Source organism: Eptatretus burgeri, chromosome 6 (genome assembly GCF_056783735.1).
Source record: "Eptatretus burgeri isolate ZD-2024b chromosome 6, Ebu_testis_v1, whole genome shotgun sequence".
Lineage (NCBI taxonomy): Eukaryota > Metazoa > Chordata > Myxini > Myxiniformes > Myxinidae > Eptatretus > Eptatretus burgeri.
Genome location: NC_140966.1, coordinates 103,828,092 through 103,845,387, shown reverse-complemented (window position 1 = coordinate 103,845,387; position 17,296 = coordinate 103,828,092). Strand labels below are relative to the sequence as shown.

Genomic DNA, 17,296 nt, shown 5'->3' with positions numbered 1-17,296 from the left:
TCGAACACGTCCGCCGCCTTCTTCTGAATCGCTTGCACAAGGCTCGAAACGATACGGCTCAAGAATTCCCCCGCAAGCATTTCTATCACTAATTTTGTTTCCAATCGCGTCTTCAAAATCCCATTGATCACGTTCAACATTCTGAGAACCCTAAAATATGTTGATAATGGTGGAATCAGGGTCTACATCCAAGATCAACGTGTACGGTTTCTCTATGTAAGCCACCATTTGGATCAATATGGCTTCCAGATGTGATGTCACTGGCAAAATTCAAAATCAACATTCTCGGGATTTTTTCAACACTTTTTTGGCAAAAAAAAATTCAAATTTCTTTTCCCCTTCAAATTGGACCATGATTGATTCTCAATTGTTTTCAGAAAAAAAAATTGCGTTTGTGTTCTCCTTTAAAGCAGCCATCTTCCTATCGGACGACCTGACCTCAGTATGTGCGATTCTCAGTCAACATTGCGTGCGGTCTTGAGTGGAGGCCTTTCATGCAACACTATGACTAAAATACATGAAAAAAAATAGTAAAGGGAAACTTTTGAAAGTGGATTAGAAGATGTAGAATTTTAGCCTTCATTGTTGAAGGCTCATGGAGAAACTTTTTCTTTCTTCATGCAGAACAAAGATAGTGCAGGAGGTATTGGATTATTTTCTTTTTCGAATTTTGTTTTTCTTTCATTGCATCAAACCTCAGTGTCTAATCCACAAATCAGATTGTTTTTAAGAAATGTTGGGCATTCAAAATATCAAAATGTCACTGCCCAAATATTGTATTTATAAGAAAAAATATAATTTGCGTTGAACTTTGAATGACTCAATTAAGCAAATCAAATTCATGTCTGTGATTTGTTTCCACCGCCCACCCCCTCAGCACCCACCCCCTTCTCAAGCAGTCAAACTGAAAACGCTCAGAAGAATTCTGATGCAGGTGTTCCAGGCTGCAGTCCTAATGTCCAAGTCAGACATCACACAGAAAAGCAAGAACAGCAACCATGCAACAAACCTCAACACAGCTTTAATCACACGAGAACTGATTATGTTGATAAGTTGATTCAGCATGGAGAAAAATCAACAGTTGCTACGAAGTCGTTCCATACGTCAAAGTTTTTGCAAGGAAAGCTGAAAAGATACCTGGTGGAAAAACCCTACAAGTGCAAATTTTGCAATAAATCATTTTCAAAATCAAGTCTTTTGAAAAACCACATTCATATTCATACAGGAGAGAGGCCTCACAAGTGTACAGTTTGCAACAAGACATTCATGCAGTCAGGCCATTTGCATTCGCACCTTAGAATTCATTCCGGCGAGAGGCCTTTCAAGTGCACAATCTGTAACAAGACATTCACCTCACCAAATCATTTACATTCTCATCTTAGAATTCACACAGGAGAGAAGCCTTACAAGTGCACAATCTGTAACAAGACGTTCACGCAGTCGGGCAATTTGCAATCTCATATAAGAGTTCACACAGGAGAGAAGCCACACAAGTGCACTACCTGCAACAAGACATTCACGTGGTTAAGCAACTTGCATTGTCATCTTCGAACTCACACAGGAGAGAAACCTTATAAGTGCACAATCTGTAACAACACATTCACACGGTCAAGCAATTTGCATTCTCACATAAGAATGCATACGGGAGAGAAGCTTTACAAGTGCACAATGTGTAACGAGTCTTTTTCAAAATCCTCTCATTTGACATCTCACTTCAGAATGCATACAGAACAAATGTCCTACAATTGCACTGTTTGCAAAAAGGCATTTTTACATGCGAGTAGTTTGAAACAGCACATTAGGATCCATACAAGTGCAGATAAGCCACACAAGTGCACAATCTGTAACAAGACATTCAAGCGGTTAAGCAATTTCCAATCTCATCTGAGAATTCATACCGGAGAGAGACCTTACAAGTGCACAATCTGTAACAAGTCTTTTTCGGAATCATCTGGTTTGACATCTCACATCAGAAGTCATACAGGAGAAAAACCCTACAGTTGCACTGTTTGCAAAAAGACATTTTCACATTCAAGCAGTTTAAAGCGGCACATTCGGATTCACATCGGAGAGACGCAAGGCAGAAATGATGTAAAAGGGGACGCTATGGAATAATAGACCATTTATTGTTGAACAAAAGCAGACTTGAAAATTGCAAGTTCCAACAAACAAACTTATCCACAGCCTGGATAGATTACAAAAAAAAAGCCTTTGATAGTGTCCCACATTCATAAATAATAAAATGTATGCAAGTATACAAAATTGACCCCCAAATAATCACACTGATTCAGAAAGCAATGATGCTCTGGAATACAACTCTGATACTACCTTACTTGAAAGGAAAGATTGAAATCCCAGGAATAAACAAACAACGTGGTATCTTACAAGGTGGCAGCCTTTCCCCTCTCGTGTTTTGTCTCGCTCTGGACCCACCGAGTAACCTCATCAAGGAACAAGGACACTGATACAATCTGACATGCAACAGAAAAATGATCAATGAAACAAGAAAGGTGACACATCTACTGTACATGGATGATGTAAAACTCTTCGACCCCAATGATAAGAAATTGGCAGATCAACTGAAACTAGTAAAGCAGTACTTGGAGGGAATCTGAATGGAGTTTGGTCTTGGCAAATGTACCAAATGCACATTTGTACAAGGAAAAACAAAAAAGAGCAGACAACATCTCAATCAATCAAAGTACAACAATACAGTAACTGGAATAAGAAGCATCCCACAAATACCTCGGAATAGAAGAATGCTCCCATGTACAACACAAAAAAATGCGTAAAATAACCAGCAAAGAGTACCTACACAGAATAAGACCAATTGTGAAGTCATCCCTATCCCCAAGTAACAAAACCAAAGCTATAAACCAACTTGCAGTTCCGGTATTCCAATATTAGAGCAATTAGAGATCAACAATCGAGATACCAAAACAAGGAAATTTCTAACTATTCACACGATGTTACACAAAAACCAATTCATACCAAGGTTATACTTACTGAGACGACGAGGAGGAGAAGATGATCCGTCAAGCCGATCTGGAGATGATTTGGAATCGTTTTAGGGTAAATCCAATATGGCTGCCAGAACATGTGACCTATCACATCATAGGTGGACAACTTTTTGTTCCTCATCGATAGGCCACCATATCTGTAAAGTTTCGCTCAATTTATTCAGCCGTTTCAGAGAAGATTTTTGAAGGTTTTTCTGTTAAAAAATAATGGCTGCTGAACCAAGTGACCAACATCATCAATCCCCCCCCCCCTTTACAATTTAGCCCGAGGCGACCTTCACAAATTTTCATGCTGATCGGATAAAGCATTGGATGGATGCAGTTATGACGTCACAACAAAGCCACCTATGACCTCATCAAAAAAATCACTAATTCCCTATGGAGAGTTCTAAACATGTGCTAAGTTTCAATTTCTTTCCAAGAAGCGGTTTTGGAGATACAGAGGCCCAAAGTTATTCCTTTTCACCAACATGGCTACCATATCACATGACCTCTGATAACATAATTATTATTAAAGCATTCTACATGAGTAGTCACACCTCTGGTAAAAATTTGTCAGTCGGATAAGTGGTTACAGAGAAAACAGGAAAAATTAGCATGGACGGATGGATGTGCGTACATACTAAGGACAGATGGACAACCCGGAAACATAATGCCTCTGGTGACTTCGTCAGTGGAGGTGTAAAAAAAGAAAACTATAAAAAGAAATACCAGCAGATATTCTCTGACAAATGGAGAATCATAAAAGAGCAGGAAGATTAAAAAAAAATACAAATAATAATAATAAGAGCTTGACAGGAGTAGTGGGGCAACTTAGCTAAATATAGCATAACAATTGTGCATTTTGTGAGGAAAGCACCAAATTTGGCACACTAGTAGCCTATCATATTATGAACAGATTTGGATATTGGGCCATCTCAAAATTTTTGATGGCAGTGGAAAATGGCTGCCACAGCCATCAGCGGCTGAATTTGTAATGGCCCAATATCCAAATCTGTTCATAATATTATAGGCTACTCGTGTGCCAAATTTGGTGCTTTCCTCACAAAATGTACAATTGTTATGCTAAGTTGCCCCACGAGAGAGGGATAGACAAGAAAGGCTCTTTGGAATGGCTAAGAAGAGATCAAATTTATTGGGATGCAGAATGACTCATCACAATGCCCATGACCAAGGACACTACACTGATACCTTTAAGAAAATGGCGGGATTGAACAAATCGGACAAATGCAGGTTTTGTGCGGAAGAAACAGAAAGTACCAGTTACCTGTAATTTTCTGTTTTCTTTGCAACCACTTATCCTATTGACAATAAATTTTCACCATAGGTACTATGACTCATGTGGAATGTTTTCATGATGATTATGATGTCATAGGTCATGTGGTGACCATGTTGGAAAAAAGGAAAAACTTTGGACCTCTCTGAAACCGCTCCGTGGAAAAAATTGAAACTTGCCACAAGTCAAGTGCTCCCCATGGGAAACAAGTGTGATTTTTTTTGATGACATCATAGGTGGCTTCATTATAACGTCATAATTGCATACGTCGAATGCTTTATCTGAACAGTATTAAAAATTGAGGGTCATCTTGAACGAAATTGTATGGTGGGAAAAAAATTGATGATGTCATTGGTGATATGGTTTGGCAAAAATATTCTTCTCCGAAACGGCTAAACAGATCAAGGCAAAACTTGACAGTACGATCGACTATCCATGAGGAACAAAAAGTTCTCCACCTATGATGTCATAGGTCACATGCTTTGGCAGCTATGATTTTTTGAAGAATAAAGCTTTTAAAATCTTCTTCTCCAGAACGGCTTAACAGATCAAGGGGAAACTTGAACCACATGCTCCCCAAGCCTTGTGGATACCAGGATGTTCATGAATAATTTATAGGTCACATGGTCTGGCAGCCATATGGTATTCAACGAAAATCTTCAAAATATTATTTCCATTGAACCGCTTAATCAATCAACGTGAAACATTACATTTATAATTAGTAGACATTAGGAATATATGTGTTAAATTTCAACCTGATCGGACACATAGTCTCGCAGCCAGAATTATTTAATACGAATACGGGCCTGTAGGGGTGGGCCCGTAGGTGAATGCCAGTATGTGCAGCTTCTCTCTCCCTCTCTCTCTCTCTCTCTCTCTCTCTCTCTCTCTCTCTCTCTCTCTCTCTCTCTCTCTCTCTCTCCCTCTCTCTCTCTCTCAAACCTCGAAAAGGCACATCCGCGGGTCCCCGGCAATATTCCTGGCAAGTTTCAATGAGATCGGACTGGCGGTCATCGAGAAACGGCGGTCGCATGTAGACAGACAGACAGACAGACAGAGATTGCTGGAATTATAGATAGATTCTGAATCTGGGTTCAGTAATTTAAATCAACCTTGGTGCAAGTATTATAATGATGTAATGATGTGGGTGAAGGCATATCTGGTGACGTCAAAGAGTGCCATTCGAGTTTTTTTTATAATGAAGTGTTTTTCTTTCACTGCATCAAACCTCCATGTTTATCCAACAATCAGATTGTTTAAGAAATGTTCGATATTTGAAATATCAAACTTTGTAACGGCCCACATTTTGTATTTATAAGGAATAAAGATCACTTGTGTTAAATCTTTGAATGACCCTTTATAAAGCAAATCAATTTCATGTCTGTGATTTGTTTCCACCCACCCCTTTCAAAGGCAGCCAAACGGAACAAGCTCAGAATTCTGACACAAGTGTTCCAGGCTGCAGTCCAAATGTCCAAGTCAAATGTCACACGAGAAAAGCAAGACCAGCAACCATACAACAAGAAACCAAAATGCAACTTTAATTACATGACAACCGGTTATGATGATGAGTTGAGGAAGCATGGAGAAAAATCCAAGGTTGCTAAGAAATCAACCCATACATCAAAATTTTTGCAAGAAAAGCTGAAAAGATACCTTGTGGAAAAACCCTACAAGTGCAAATTTTGCAACAAATCGTTTTCAAAATCAAGTCTTTTGAAAAATCACATGCATATTCACACAGGAGAGAGGCCTTACAAGTGTACAGTTTGCAACAAGACATTCATGCAGTCAGGCCATTTGCATTCTCACCTTAGAATTCACACAGGAGAGAAGCACACAAGTGCATAACCTGTAACAAGACATTCATGTGGTCAAGTAATTTGCTTTGTCATCTTAGAACTCACACAGGAGATAACATGGTGGTCTGACTGAGCCTAATCAAATGCACAGAACATCGTGTGTAGGACTAGCATAGTATGTGAAAAGCTCAACAGACTATCGGATGATATTTGTACACGAGCAAGAAAATAACAAAGCAGAAAAGGGATCCTTAATCCATTCAGCAACAAACCTCCAAAAACAGGTACAAACGAGGGATAATACACAGGAAAATGAAACAAAAACAAGCACAGCCCCAATGATTGCAAAGAAATATACCCATCAGAGATGGGGAATCCCCCGCCATTGAAACCTTTTTTTTCAAGATGGCCGCCCCAGTCGGCCATCTTGGATTCGGCCACGCTCAAAATCAATAGGGTTCTTCCTTTTCAGGTGGTACATGTGTGACCCAAATTTCAAATCGATATGGCGAACAGTTTATGACTTATCGCACTCACAGCTATAAATGCTGACACCCAGCCAGCCGGACGGACAGACAACCTGGGTGACAACAATATCCCCCTTCCTCCACGCGGCGGGGGATAAAAAGGGATGACGTTTTTCATTATTATTCAATTCAATTTGGAATGGGATTAAAATAAATTAAGTTCAAATCAAATGGAAGACCAAATCGCTACAGTCCTGCATTGGAGTCACCAGAAGGAACCCCAAGCAAAAAGCAAAGATGAAGTCATTATGAGGAACCTCGATGGGATTCACAATTCAGCTGATACTACTCTAAGCTCAAACCCATCCAGGCACAGTCAAGTGAGCCTGATTAAAAAAAACAACAATAAAATCAAAATCAAAAAAACAAAAAGGACCCAGATCAAAACAATTAAATAATTCTGACAGCCAGACCATGTGTCTGATTAAGTTCAAATTTAAAATATGTATTCCCCATCACTACTAGATAATAATTTTGAAGTTTCATGTCGATTGATCGAGCGGTTCCAGAGAAAACATTTTTTTAATCCAATATGGCTGCCAAACTATGACATCATATGTGTAAACTTTTTGTTCCTCATGGATAGTCGGTCATACTTGTGAAGTTTCGCCTCGATCTGTTCAGCCACTAAAGAGAAGAGGTTTTTTGAAGGTTTAAAAAAAACAAAAACAATATGGCTGCCGAACCATATGACCGATTACATCATCCAAAAATTTCTGTGTTAGCCATTTTATCCCCAGATGATCCTTAAAAATTTTCATATTGATCCGACGTAGCGTTCTGCATATGCAATTATGGTGTGATAATGAAGGCACCTATGACGTCATTCAAAAAAAAATCACTTTATTCCCCATGAGGAGTACTTGCCGTGTTCCAAGTTTCAATTTTTTTTCCTTGGTGCAGTTTTAGAGATACAGAAGTCCAAAATGAGGTTAAGAGGACTTGGAAATTGAAGAAAGTTTAAATTGTACCAGTGATAGTTGGAGCTACAGCCATGAGTCTCTGCTAATTAAGATATGAAAAAGAGATTAACCTAAGAAAACCGAAATTTAAAATTAGTAATGTGGTGACAATTTACAGATTGAAATCACATTTTGATAACGGTTAGACCAAAAGATGGACTAATGAGCTTTTTCAATTGTTGACATTTTAGACAGTTCCGTAGACATAAATGATATGACTTGAAGGGAGAAGAGATATTAAGTTCATTTTATGTGTAGAAACTCCAGAAAACAAAATTAATTTAAATCAAAGAGGAAAGTATAAATAAGAGCTTTTTCAGCTCTTTCACTGGCCTCAATCATGTACGGTATAAAAGTTTTATTTTTTAAATGATTGCAAATTAGTTCTTGGTCCTTTATATTGAATTCATAAATGCAACTGATAAATATTTGGTTGTTTTGTAAAGTATCTCTTTTTTAACTTTCATCATCATCAATAATGTTGGAAAAACAATATGTTGGGATTTGGATGTTGTTTAAAATAAACTCGCTTTGTTGAGCAGAGATGAAATGGTAATCTTCTCCATGTTCTTCGTTGCGCTACTCCTGAACCACATATCATTTTAAGATTGTTTTGCATTATTTTTTTTCATCGATTTCTTGACATCCATCAAAGTTGTCTGTCCATTCAAGGTTCTTTGTTTCTTACTTCCTTTAATAAAATAGTTTAAATATCTATTTGTTTGCACTTTATCTACTTTTAATTTGGTGATATCTTCCATAAGATTTTTTTTTCATATTTTTCACATTTCTTACATTTTCTGTTTAAAAACCAGAGTTGTGATTTTCTCCATTCTTTTGTTTGGTTCTTCCTTGGTTCTATTGTCAAAGACATTTATATCGAGTAATTTTATGAATCTATATAATACGCAAAAAGTGCATGGTTAACCAAAATAAAATCCCTCCCTACTGCTTTTCTCCTTCCGCAACCCGTCCAAATGGACCAGGGGCCCCACTCGCTATGGAGCGCGATAGGTCAATTTTTGTGTTGTGGTCGTCATCGTCGGTAATTACCTGAAATCTGCTGCGGTTATCTACAACCTACCGGAAATACCCACTCCTTCAGGGAGAGGAAAGGCAGTGTTTTTTTCCTCTTGGAGAAGTTGTACAACTTCCAGAAGTTTGACTTATTATTGAGTGATAACATCCAGTTTTCCAAGTTATTCTGTCCACCGGTTTATTCTCTTAAAGATGTCCATACAGAGAATCATCTATCCATATAATAATACTCAAAAATGATGCGCGGCATGGAGGGAGTTCCCCATTGATTTTTCAATGGGTGACTGCTGATTATAAATGACCCTTGGATGAAATGGTTGAGAAAGTGGGAATTTTTTTTCATGATTCGGTTTATTACCTCCGCCACCGAAGGTGAAGGAGGGTATGTTTTCACCCCTTTCTGTCTATCTGTTTGTTATTTGCCGAAATCCGATGGTCGGTTGTGTGTGTCATTCTGTGTGTCTGTCTGTCTGTCTGTCTGTTTGTTTGTGTTTGTTTACCCTGTAGCAGCCACACCTTTTCAGCGATCATGACCAAACTGGGTACAGATGTCGGCCATGGTCCAACTTAGACACTTGTCGTTTTTGGTAAATCTAAGTGAAAGGGTAAGATCACCGAAAAACCGAAATTCTAATTTTCGCAATAACGTCCGCTAAAATGGTCGTATAGACTTCAAACCAAATCCAAAATGTGCATCTTCCAATACTGCATCCAACCATATGTCTCATTGGGGTGTCACACCAACACCCTTCTTTGCGGTCGGGGGTCGAATGTCAGGGGTGTCGGATCAAAAATTTCAAATTGCCATAAAAACGCCATTTCAAGTCCGATTGACTTCCAAGTTATAATCATGACCAAACTAAGTGCGATAACTCATTAAACAGTAGCACTATCGACTTATAAGAACCAAATTGATTTCCAAGTTTTTATTTTTTCAGAGATCATGGAGATATGACAAAGTTATTCCGGCAATTCCTTTCTCAACGAGCAATTTCATTTGTTTGTTTGTTTGTGTGCAGGATATCTCAAAAAGTTGTGGACAGGTTGGATGTGTGACAAGGAAGAATTTATTCAATTTTGGTGAACATCCGAATCCAGATCTGGATGTGATAATGCTTGAAGTGATTCTTCACCATTGAGAGATCGGGCCAAAAACGATATAGTACTGTATAGCATGGTATTTCAAAAATGTATTTGGCCCGATATGTTCTGATGGATCAGGCATTACGTGGTGGAGGTATGGTATGCACTCTACCGAGTGTCCTAGTTTTGTTTATGTTTTGAAAGCTGAGGTTTTGGGGATTTTATCTCAGAAAAAGTTAATTATTGGTAAAAGTATCTTCAAAACTGTTAACTTTGGTGAAAATGGTCAAGAAGGTGCATTGCCCAGCAACAAACTACTCCGATCCATCCGTCAATACATCCATGTTACAATTCTATCCTTACATCCACACATCCCCCCCCAAAAAGACAAAATGATTTATTTTATGTTCATTTAAGTTTGTCTCTGGTGGAGGCTCCCATTCCATCCCTTACCTCTCTTACAATGGCATCACAGCAGACTCCAGTCATGAGAAGGCTGAATGCCTAAATTCTGTGTGCTTCCCAATCATGTGTCCACAATCCCTCACTCACGGTACCCATTCCTCCCTGTCATATCCAACTGCTCCTCGACGATGTATCTTTTGCACCTGAGAAGGTTCTTTCAACTCTCGACTCTGACTCTGCAACTGGACTGGATAACATCAGCTCATTCATCTTAAAATCCTGCTTTGTTGCTCTTTCACATCCTCCCTCTACTTTTTTCACCATCATTTGCTTTACATGCCTGGTGTTGGCTTAATGGTTAGGGTGGTAGGCTTGGGTTCCGAGGATCTTGATTTTCAAATCCCCCTCGTTTGTTGAATTAATACCAGGTGGGGTTGACTCTGCCCGTCATCCTTCCGAGGTCGGCAAAACGAGTGCCAGCTTGCTGGTATCCTGTGTCGGAGTGGCGACCCGTCCAGGATTGTACCCAATAGCCAAGGAGACTGCTTAGGCAGCACCAACGCTCTGCACAGAGTATGGTCCTGATGGATGGATGGATTTGCATATCAGGTCTCTGAATTCAACCACTTATTCATTTTGAGGGAAACATAGGCCAAAAGGCCAATTTGGGCCAAATTTTCTAAATCCTTAATTTTCATTCGATTGAGTTGAAATTTTAAAAGGATTTACATATCAGGTTACTGAATTCAACTACCTATTATTTTTATGGTTACCATAGGTGAAAAGGTCAACAGAGGCCAAAAGGTCAACAGACCAAATTTTTTTAATCCTCAATTTTAATCCAATTAATTTGAAATTTGAAGAGCATTTGCATATGAGGTCACTGAATTCAACCACCTATTAATTTTGAGGTAAACATAGACCAAAAGGTCAACATTGGCCAAATTTCTATAATCCTCAATTTTAAACCAATTAACTTGAAATTTGAAGAGCTTTTGCAGATCGTGTTACTGAAATCAACCAAAAATTATTTTTGAGGTCAACATCAGCCAAAAGGTCAACATAGGCTGAATTTCTAAAAATGTCATTTTTCTTCCGATTGGCTTGGGATTTGAAGAGGAGTTGCATAATTGGTCATTGAATTAAATCACCAATTATTTTTCAGGTCAAATTTGTTTTCTGGATTTCGCAAGTGTTGTGCTATGCACGACGTGTTTCTTGTTTGTTTATCCGTCTGTTTGTCTGGGAACGTGATATCTCAAAGAGTTGCAGACCATTTTGGATGAAACTTGATGGAGAGATTGGGTGCTTGACGAGGGCGAATTGATTCGATTTTGGTGAAGGTCTGGATCCGGATACTATAATTTAAAAGTCATTTTTCACCATTGAGAGATATTGCCAAAAACGACGAATTCATTTGATTTTGATGAAGATTCGACCTCGGTTCAAGGATGACAGCCTGAGTCTTCCCACCTGGTATTAATTCAACGACACAACAAGGGCTCAAACTCAAAACCCTAAGATTTTAAGGCAGTCACCGAAATTGTTAAGCCAATACCAGGTAAGGCGAGAAATTGTGGTAAAAATTGAAGATCACAACAGAATCACAAGGAATCGAGATGCAGCAGGGGGCCATTCGGCCCATCGTGCCTGCGTCACATCAATATTCTGCTCTATTTTTTTTTTATGAGCATGACGAATCGGCTTCCGCGAAACCCGCAATAAGTGCTTGTTTATGCCGGAAGTTGTTTTATCTCGAGGTTTACCGTTATTGGTCTCGAGCCCTCGGAGAGAGGGATGGCAGTTGAGGACGTTGAACCTGATACCTTTGGACTGCAAAAGGCACCTTCCGATTATCCAGGTGAGAGGACAAGTTCGAAGACCATGTTGTGAACACGTGGTAATGATGTTGGGTCATCATGACGAGTCCTTCGTACAAGGACCACTGAGACTGGAACCTTCCTTTGTGTTAAGATCGACCTGTCCAGGTACATCAACTCATAAGGTGATGTTCTTATCGTGGAAATCGGTGTACAATCGCTGTGGAGAACATTGAGTGGTGTGTGCAGGTGAGCATAAAACATAAATTGGTTTCCCCAGGCAAGGATTTCCGATTGAATTAAGTTTTTGGATTCGGATTCTTCCTTTTTATAATTAAATTTCGATTCTTCTTTTCCCCTTGTCATACGCTCCACCTCTCTAAAGCGCTTGTATTCACTTATTATGTACGCACCTGTGGGAATTTCTGTCTCCATCACGTCTTCATGGTTCCTTTACTCCTATGTACTGTCCTCCCAAAGTCCAAAACCTCTTTCCATTGTAACCTCACACCCCACTTTCCCACACACATCCCAACCCTATTTCTCTTTATCAATCCATTCTCTTAAAGTTCGATATTTTAGTTTTCCTCTTTGGTGCTCTCCCCATGTGTACATAATAAATAGATAGTCTCAAAGCCCTGTTCACATTCCTTGTGTTTGTTGTACTCGTAGTAACAAGTGGAGTTGTGAGAAACTATCAAACGCCCCAACCATTAAAACCGAGAACTGAAAGAAGGAACCAGAGACGCCTTCAAATTAAATTTATCGTTTTTAAACCTTCAAATTGAATTAATCGTTTTTAAATCGACAAATTAAATTTTTCATTTTTAAACTTACAAATTAAATTTTTCACTTTTAAACCTTCAAATTGAATTTTTCATTTTTAAACTTACAAATTAAATTTATTATTTTCAAACTGGCAAATTGAATTGTTCACTTTTAAACTTACAAATTAAATTTATCATTTTTAAACTTGCAATTTAAATTTTTCATTTTTAAACCGGCAAATTAAATTTATCATTTTTATGCCTCCGCACCAATGGTGCCCGAGGCATTATGTTTCCGGGTTGTCCATCCATCCGTCCGTTCGTCCGTCCATCCGGATTTTCGTTTACGCAATAACTCAAGAAGCAAATTGTAGAATTTCATCAAACGTGGTAAAAAGGTAAAGTAGACAGGGCAATTAAGTGATTAGATTTTGGGCCAGATGTGATAACGGTCAAGGTCAAACTCTGAAATTTTACTGTTTACGCCCTAACTCAAATATTGGACAGAATTTCATCAAACTTGGTACAAAGGGTCAAATATGTCAATACTCAAGTGTTTGTGCAGGAGAGCGGAGGCATACCCGTTAACTGCGCGCAGTCAAATTACTCTAGTTAAACTTACAAATTAAATTTTTCATTTTAAAACTTGCAAATTAAATTTTTCATTTTCAAACCGGCAAATTTTAATTTATCATTTTTAAACTTACAAATCAAATTTTTCATTTTCAAACCGGCAAATTAAATTTTTCATTTTTAAACTTACAAATGAAATTTATAATTTTTTTAACTTACAAATTAAATTTATCATTTTAAAACTGGAAAATGAAATTTATCATTTTTAAACTTACAAATTAAATTTTTCATTTTCAAACCGGCAAATTAAATTTATCGTTTTTATGCCTCTGCACCAAGGGTGCCGGAGGCATTATGTTTCCCGGTTGTCCATCTGTCCGTCCGTTCGTCCGTCCGTCGGGATTTTCGTTTACGCGATAACTCAAGAAGCAAATTGTACAATTTCATCAAACTTGGTAAAAAGGTAAAGTAGACAGGGCAATTAACTGATTAGATTTTGGGCCAGATATTATAAAGGTCAAGGGTCAAATATGTCAATACTCAAGTGTTTGTGCGGGAGAGCGGAGGCATACCCGTCGACTGCGCGCAGTCAAATTACTCTAGTTAAACTTACAAATGAAATTTATCATTTTTAAACTTACAAATTAAATTTTTCATTTTCAAACAGGCAAAGTGATTAGATTTTGGGCCAGATGGGATAAGGGTCAAAGGTCAAGGTCAAACTGAATTTTTTTTTTTTAGGGCATAAATTTCACTGTTTATGCCCTAACTCAAGAAAAAAAAGACAATTTCATTAAACTTTGTAAAAATGTAAAGTAAGATAAGTCAATTAAGTCATTAGATTTTGGGCCAGATGTGATAAAGGTCAAAGGTCAAGGTCAAACTCTGAAATTTTACGGTTTACGCCCTAACTCAAATATTAGAATTTCATCAAACTTGGTACAAAGGTAAAGTTAGACAGGGCAATTAACATATTAGATTTTGGGCCAGATATGATAAAGGTCAAGGGTCAAATATGTCAATACTTAAGTGTTTGTGTGGGAGAGCGGAAGCATACCCATCGACTGCGCGCAGTCGAATTACTCTAGTTAAACTTACAACTTCAATTTATCATTTTTAAACTTACAAATTAAAATTTTCATTTTCAAACAGGCAAATTACATTTTTCATTTTCAAACTGGCAAATTAAATTTTTCATTTTTAAACCGACAATAAATTTTTCATTTTTAAACCTACAAATTCTATTTATCATTTTTTAAATTACAAATGAAATTATTCATTTTTTAACTTCCAAATTAAATTGTTTACATTTTTATACTGACAAATTTTCAAACTTATAAAAAGTTGTTTTTCTTGTTGAAATTGGCATTAGTATAAACATTATTATCGATGCAAAGGAAGGATCCATGGATTCATGTGGATTATGGCCACATTGGTCAAGTCATTGTGCTCTATTGTCGTGTGCTCAGGGATCTTGACCACTGACAGGGCACAGACAGCTAACCATGTCCAAAAAGGTGATAACCACACCTTGAGTCACCCCTCTCTCGTGACACCCCTCATCCTTCAGACAGGCAGGTTGCAGCTTCTTCCCTCTCTTCAGACCTTGACAAAATCACAAGCTGGTCAAACACTTGGAATATGTCTTTCAATCCTGACGAATGTCTCTCTCTTTCGCTTCCTCTCTCTACCTCTCTTCCTCTCTCTCCGAAAGTACCGTTTGGCAAACCCCCATCTACTTTCTTAATAATCCTCTACATGAAGTTGATTTAGTCAGACTCTTGGGTCTCGCTGTTCTTCTTCTCCTCCTCCTCTTCCCTTTATAAAGGGTGAGATCCAATGCCATCAAGATTCTGCCCTGCTTTGATCACGATACTCCTCCAATTCTCTCCACTCTCCAACCACCCCTACCTGATGGATATCCCCCCTCACACAATCCGCCCATCTCAACCGCAGTGTATACTCTCTTTCTTCTACCTTGCTCCCTCAATCTATCTGCTGTCTTTGCTATTCTCTCTTCCCCCATCTGCAAACCAATCTCCTCCCTCAGTTCATCCATCCTCCTCCTATCCACCCTCTTCACTCCCAGAATCCATCTCACTATCACCCATGATCTTTCGTAGACAATCCTCATTTCAAAGTTGGCTTCAAAAGCCAGCCGCTGACTGGGCATCCTATGTCGTACAAAGTCCTTCCTTGGCACAGCTGAACTCCGATCCACCTACCAGGCTTTCATCCACAGCTTGATGGAGTACTGCTCTGCCCTATGGGCTGACTCACCTGCCTCACTCCTTCCTCAGGTTAATGTCGACAGAAAACAAGGCCTTCAAGATCATTGGAATTTCCCGTGCTGAGGATGAGTCTACGGGCCTACACTTTCCAATTGCAAACAGGTTGGTGGTCTCTCTGCCTTGTCCCTCCTCCTTTATGGTCTTGCACCCTCTGAACTTTCTGTACTTTGTCCCCACCCCCATGTTTCTGCATTGCACACTGGTCTACCATCAACACCCTCTTCATAAAACTCTAAAAATCCAGAAATACTTCTCACCCCCATTAATTTGTTCTAATTTATCCACCTTTGGAACCAAATTCCACATTCTCTTCAATCCCATTCTTCCCTCCAGATTTTCAAAATAGCTGTTCACCATTTTGGATCATCCCCCATACAAAAGCATGGTCTTTTATATCCCTGTTGTACCTCCACCTACAAGCCCACCTCCTAAATTTACAGTTTTCCCCTCCTTCCCTACCCCTCTTCCCTCCCCACTTCCCTCATGAGTCTCGTCCCGAAGGGGTTGCGAGATTATGGTAACGCCCCTATCTGTCGAGATATATTTTCACTTTAAATATTTGTTGTATTTGAAATATGGATAATATTCTGATGTCATAGGTCATATGGCATGGCTGTCATAATGGATTAAAGGAAAAGGAATTGGACATCTTCTATTCCGAAACAGCTTACGAAAAATATTGAAACTTGGCATATGTCCAACTCACAGTGGGGTTACACAAGCCTGGTGTTGGCTTTTTGGTTTGGGTGGCTGGCTTGGGAACTTAGGGTCCTGAGTTTGAGCCTGTTTTCCACTGAATTAACACCAGGTGGGGTTGACTCAGCCTGTTGTCCTTCCGAGGTCGATGAAATGAGTACCAGTGAATTGGTATAGGGGCACAGCATCGGCGGAAAAGTTGTGCCCCAACAAAATGATAGTTACCCGGCAGACAAGCTGCCATATGCAAGAAGAAGAAGAAGAAGAGGAAGTGGGGTATATTGGGTGATAACACTGACATCATCAGTGAAGTGGTATTCCAGCCATAATTGGTTGAATCAAAATCCTTATCCTTAAAATTCATATCTCTGATCTATGACCTGATGGGAGTGAAGAATTAAATTTATGACATCATCGGTCACGTGGTTTGGTCACCATATTGGATTGAAAATAATAATGTAAAAAAAATGTTCTTCTCCAGAACTGTTTAACAGAACGATGTGAAACATCATACATATGATGGACTAGCCATGGGGAATATAGTTTGGAATTGTTTTTCATATTCGTTTTCATTGATGCAATTTAGCCTAAATATCCTCAATAATATTCAACCACCAATTGTATCTTAATCCATCCTAATAAATGTCAGTGTGCGTCAGTCAGTCTGTTTTTTTTTTTTAATGTACAACGTAGAGGCTCATATAAGAGTGAACAGTATGTCTCCTCCATAACTCCAAAACCATGAAACTTAATGGCCTGAAACGTTACATGCATACTAAGGGAACTCCAAGGGAGTGCATGAGTGAAAATTGAGTGTTTGGGTTTACTAAAACACCCCTTTTGAAGATAATTAACGGCCTTATTTAATTATACCTTTTATCAGGCGCATCCTCGGCCACCTTGCTCTCCGTCGCGGCACATCGCCTGTTACCTTGCTGGGGTCGTAATTGGCTTTTTTTTGTCTGCCCAATCATGCCTTGACTTGGAACAGACCGCAACAATTTCTTCAGGATAGGTTTTTTTTTCCACTCTCCTT

General features: G+C 38.8%; 1 protein-coding gene and 1 pseudogene across 3 annotated transcripts in view; both read left to right on the top strand.

Moving 5' to 3' along the window:
• LOC147025512 (uncharacterized) overlaps positions 1-8,302 on the top strand; it is a 101,035-nt gene extending 92,733 nt beyond the window's left edge. The window contains exon 6 of one of the 2 annotated variants that reach the window (XM_085887003.1): positions 5,710-8,302. In XM_085887003.1, the coding sequence (XP_085743129.1) occupies positions 5,710-5,840 (131 nt within the window). In that variant the 3' untranslated portion in view covers positions 5,841-8,302. Of the gene's footprint in view, positions 1-877; positions 3,985-5,709 lie in introns of those variants that run through there. The other variant, XM_085887002.1, reaches the window with a different exon arrangement.
• Positions 8,303-11,847: 3,545 nt separating this feature from the next.
• LOC147025511 (uncharacterized) overlaps positions 11,848-17,296 on the top strand; it is a 51,033-nt pseudogene continuing 45,584 nt past the window's right edge. The window contains exon 1 of the transcript XR_015059642.1: positions 11,848-11,974. The product of XR_015059642.1 is annotated as an uncharacterized LOC147025511 (transcript). The remainder of the gene's footprint in view (positions 11,975-17,296) is intronic.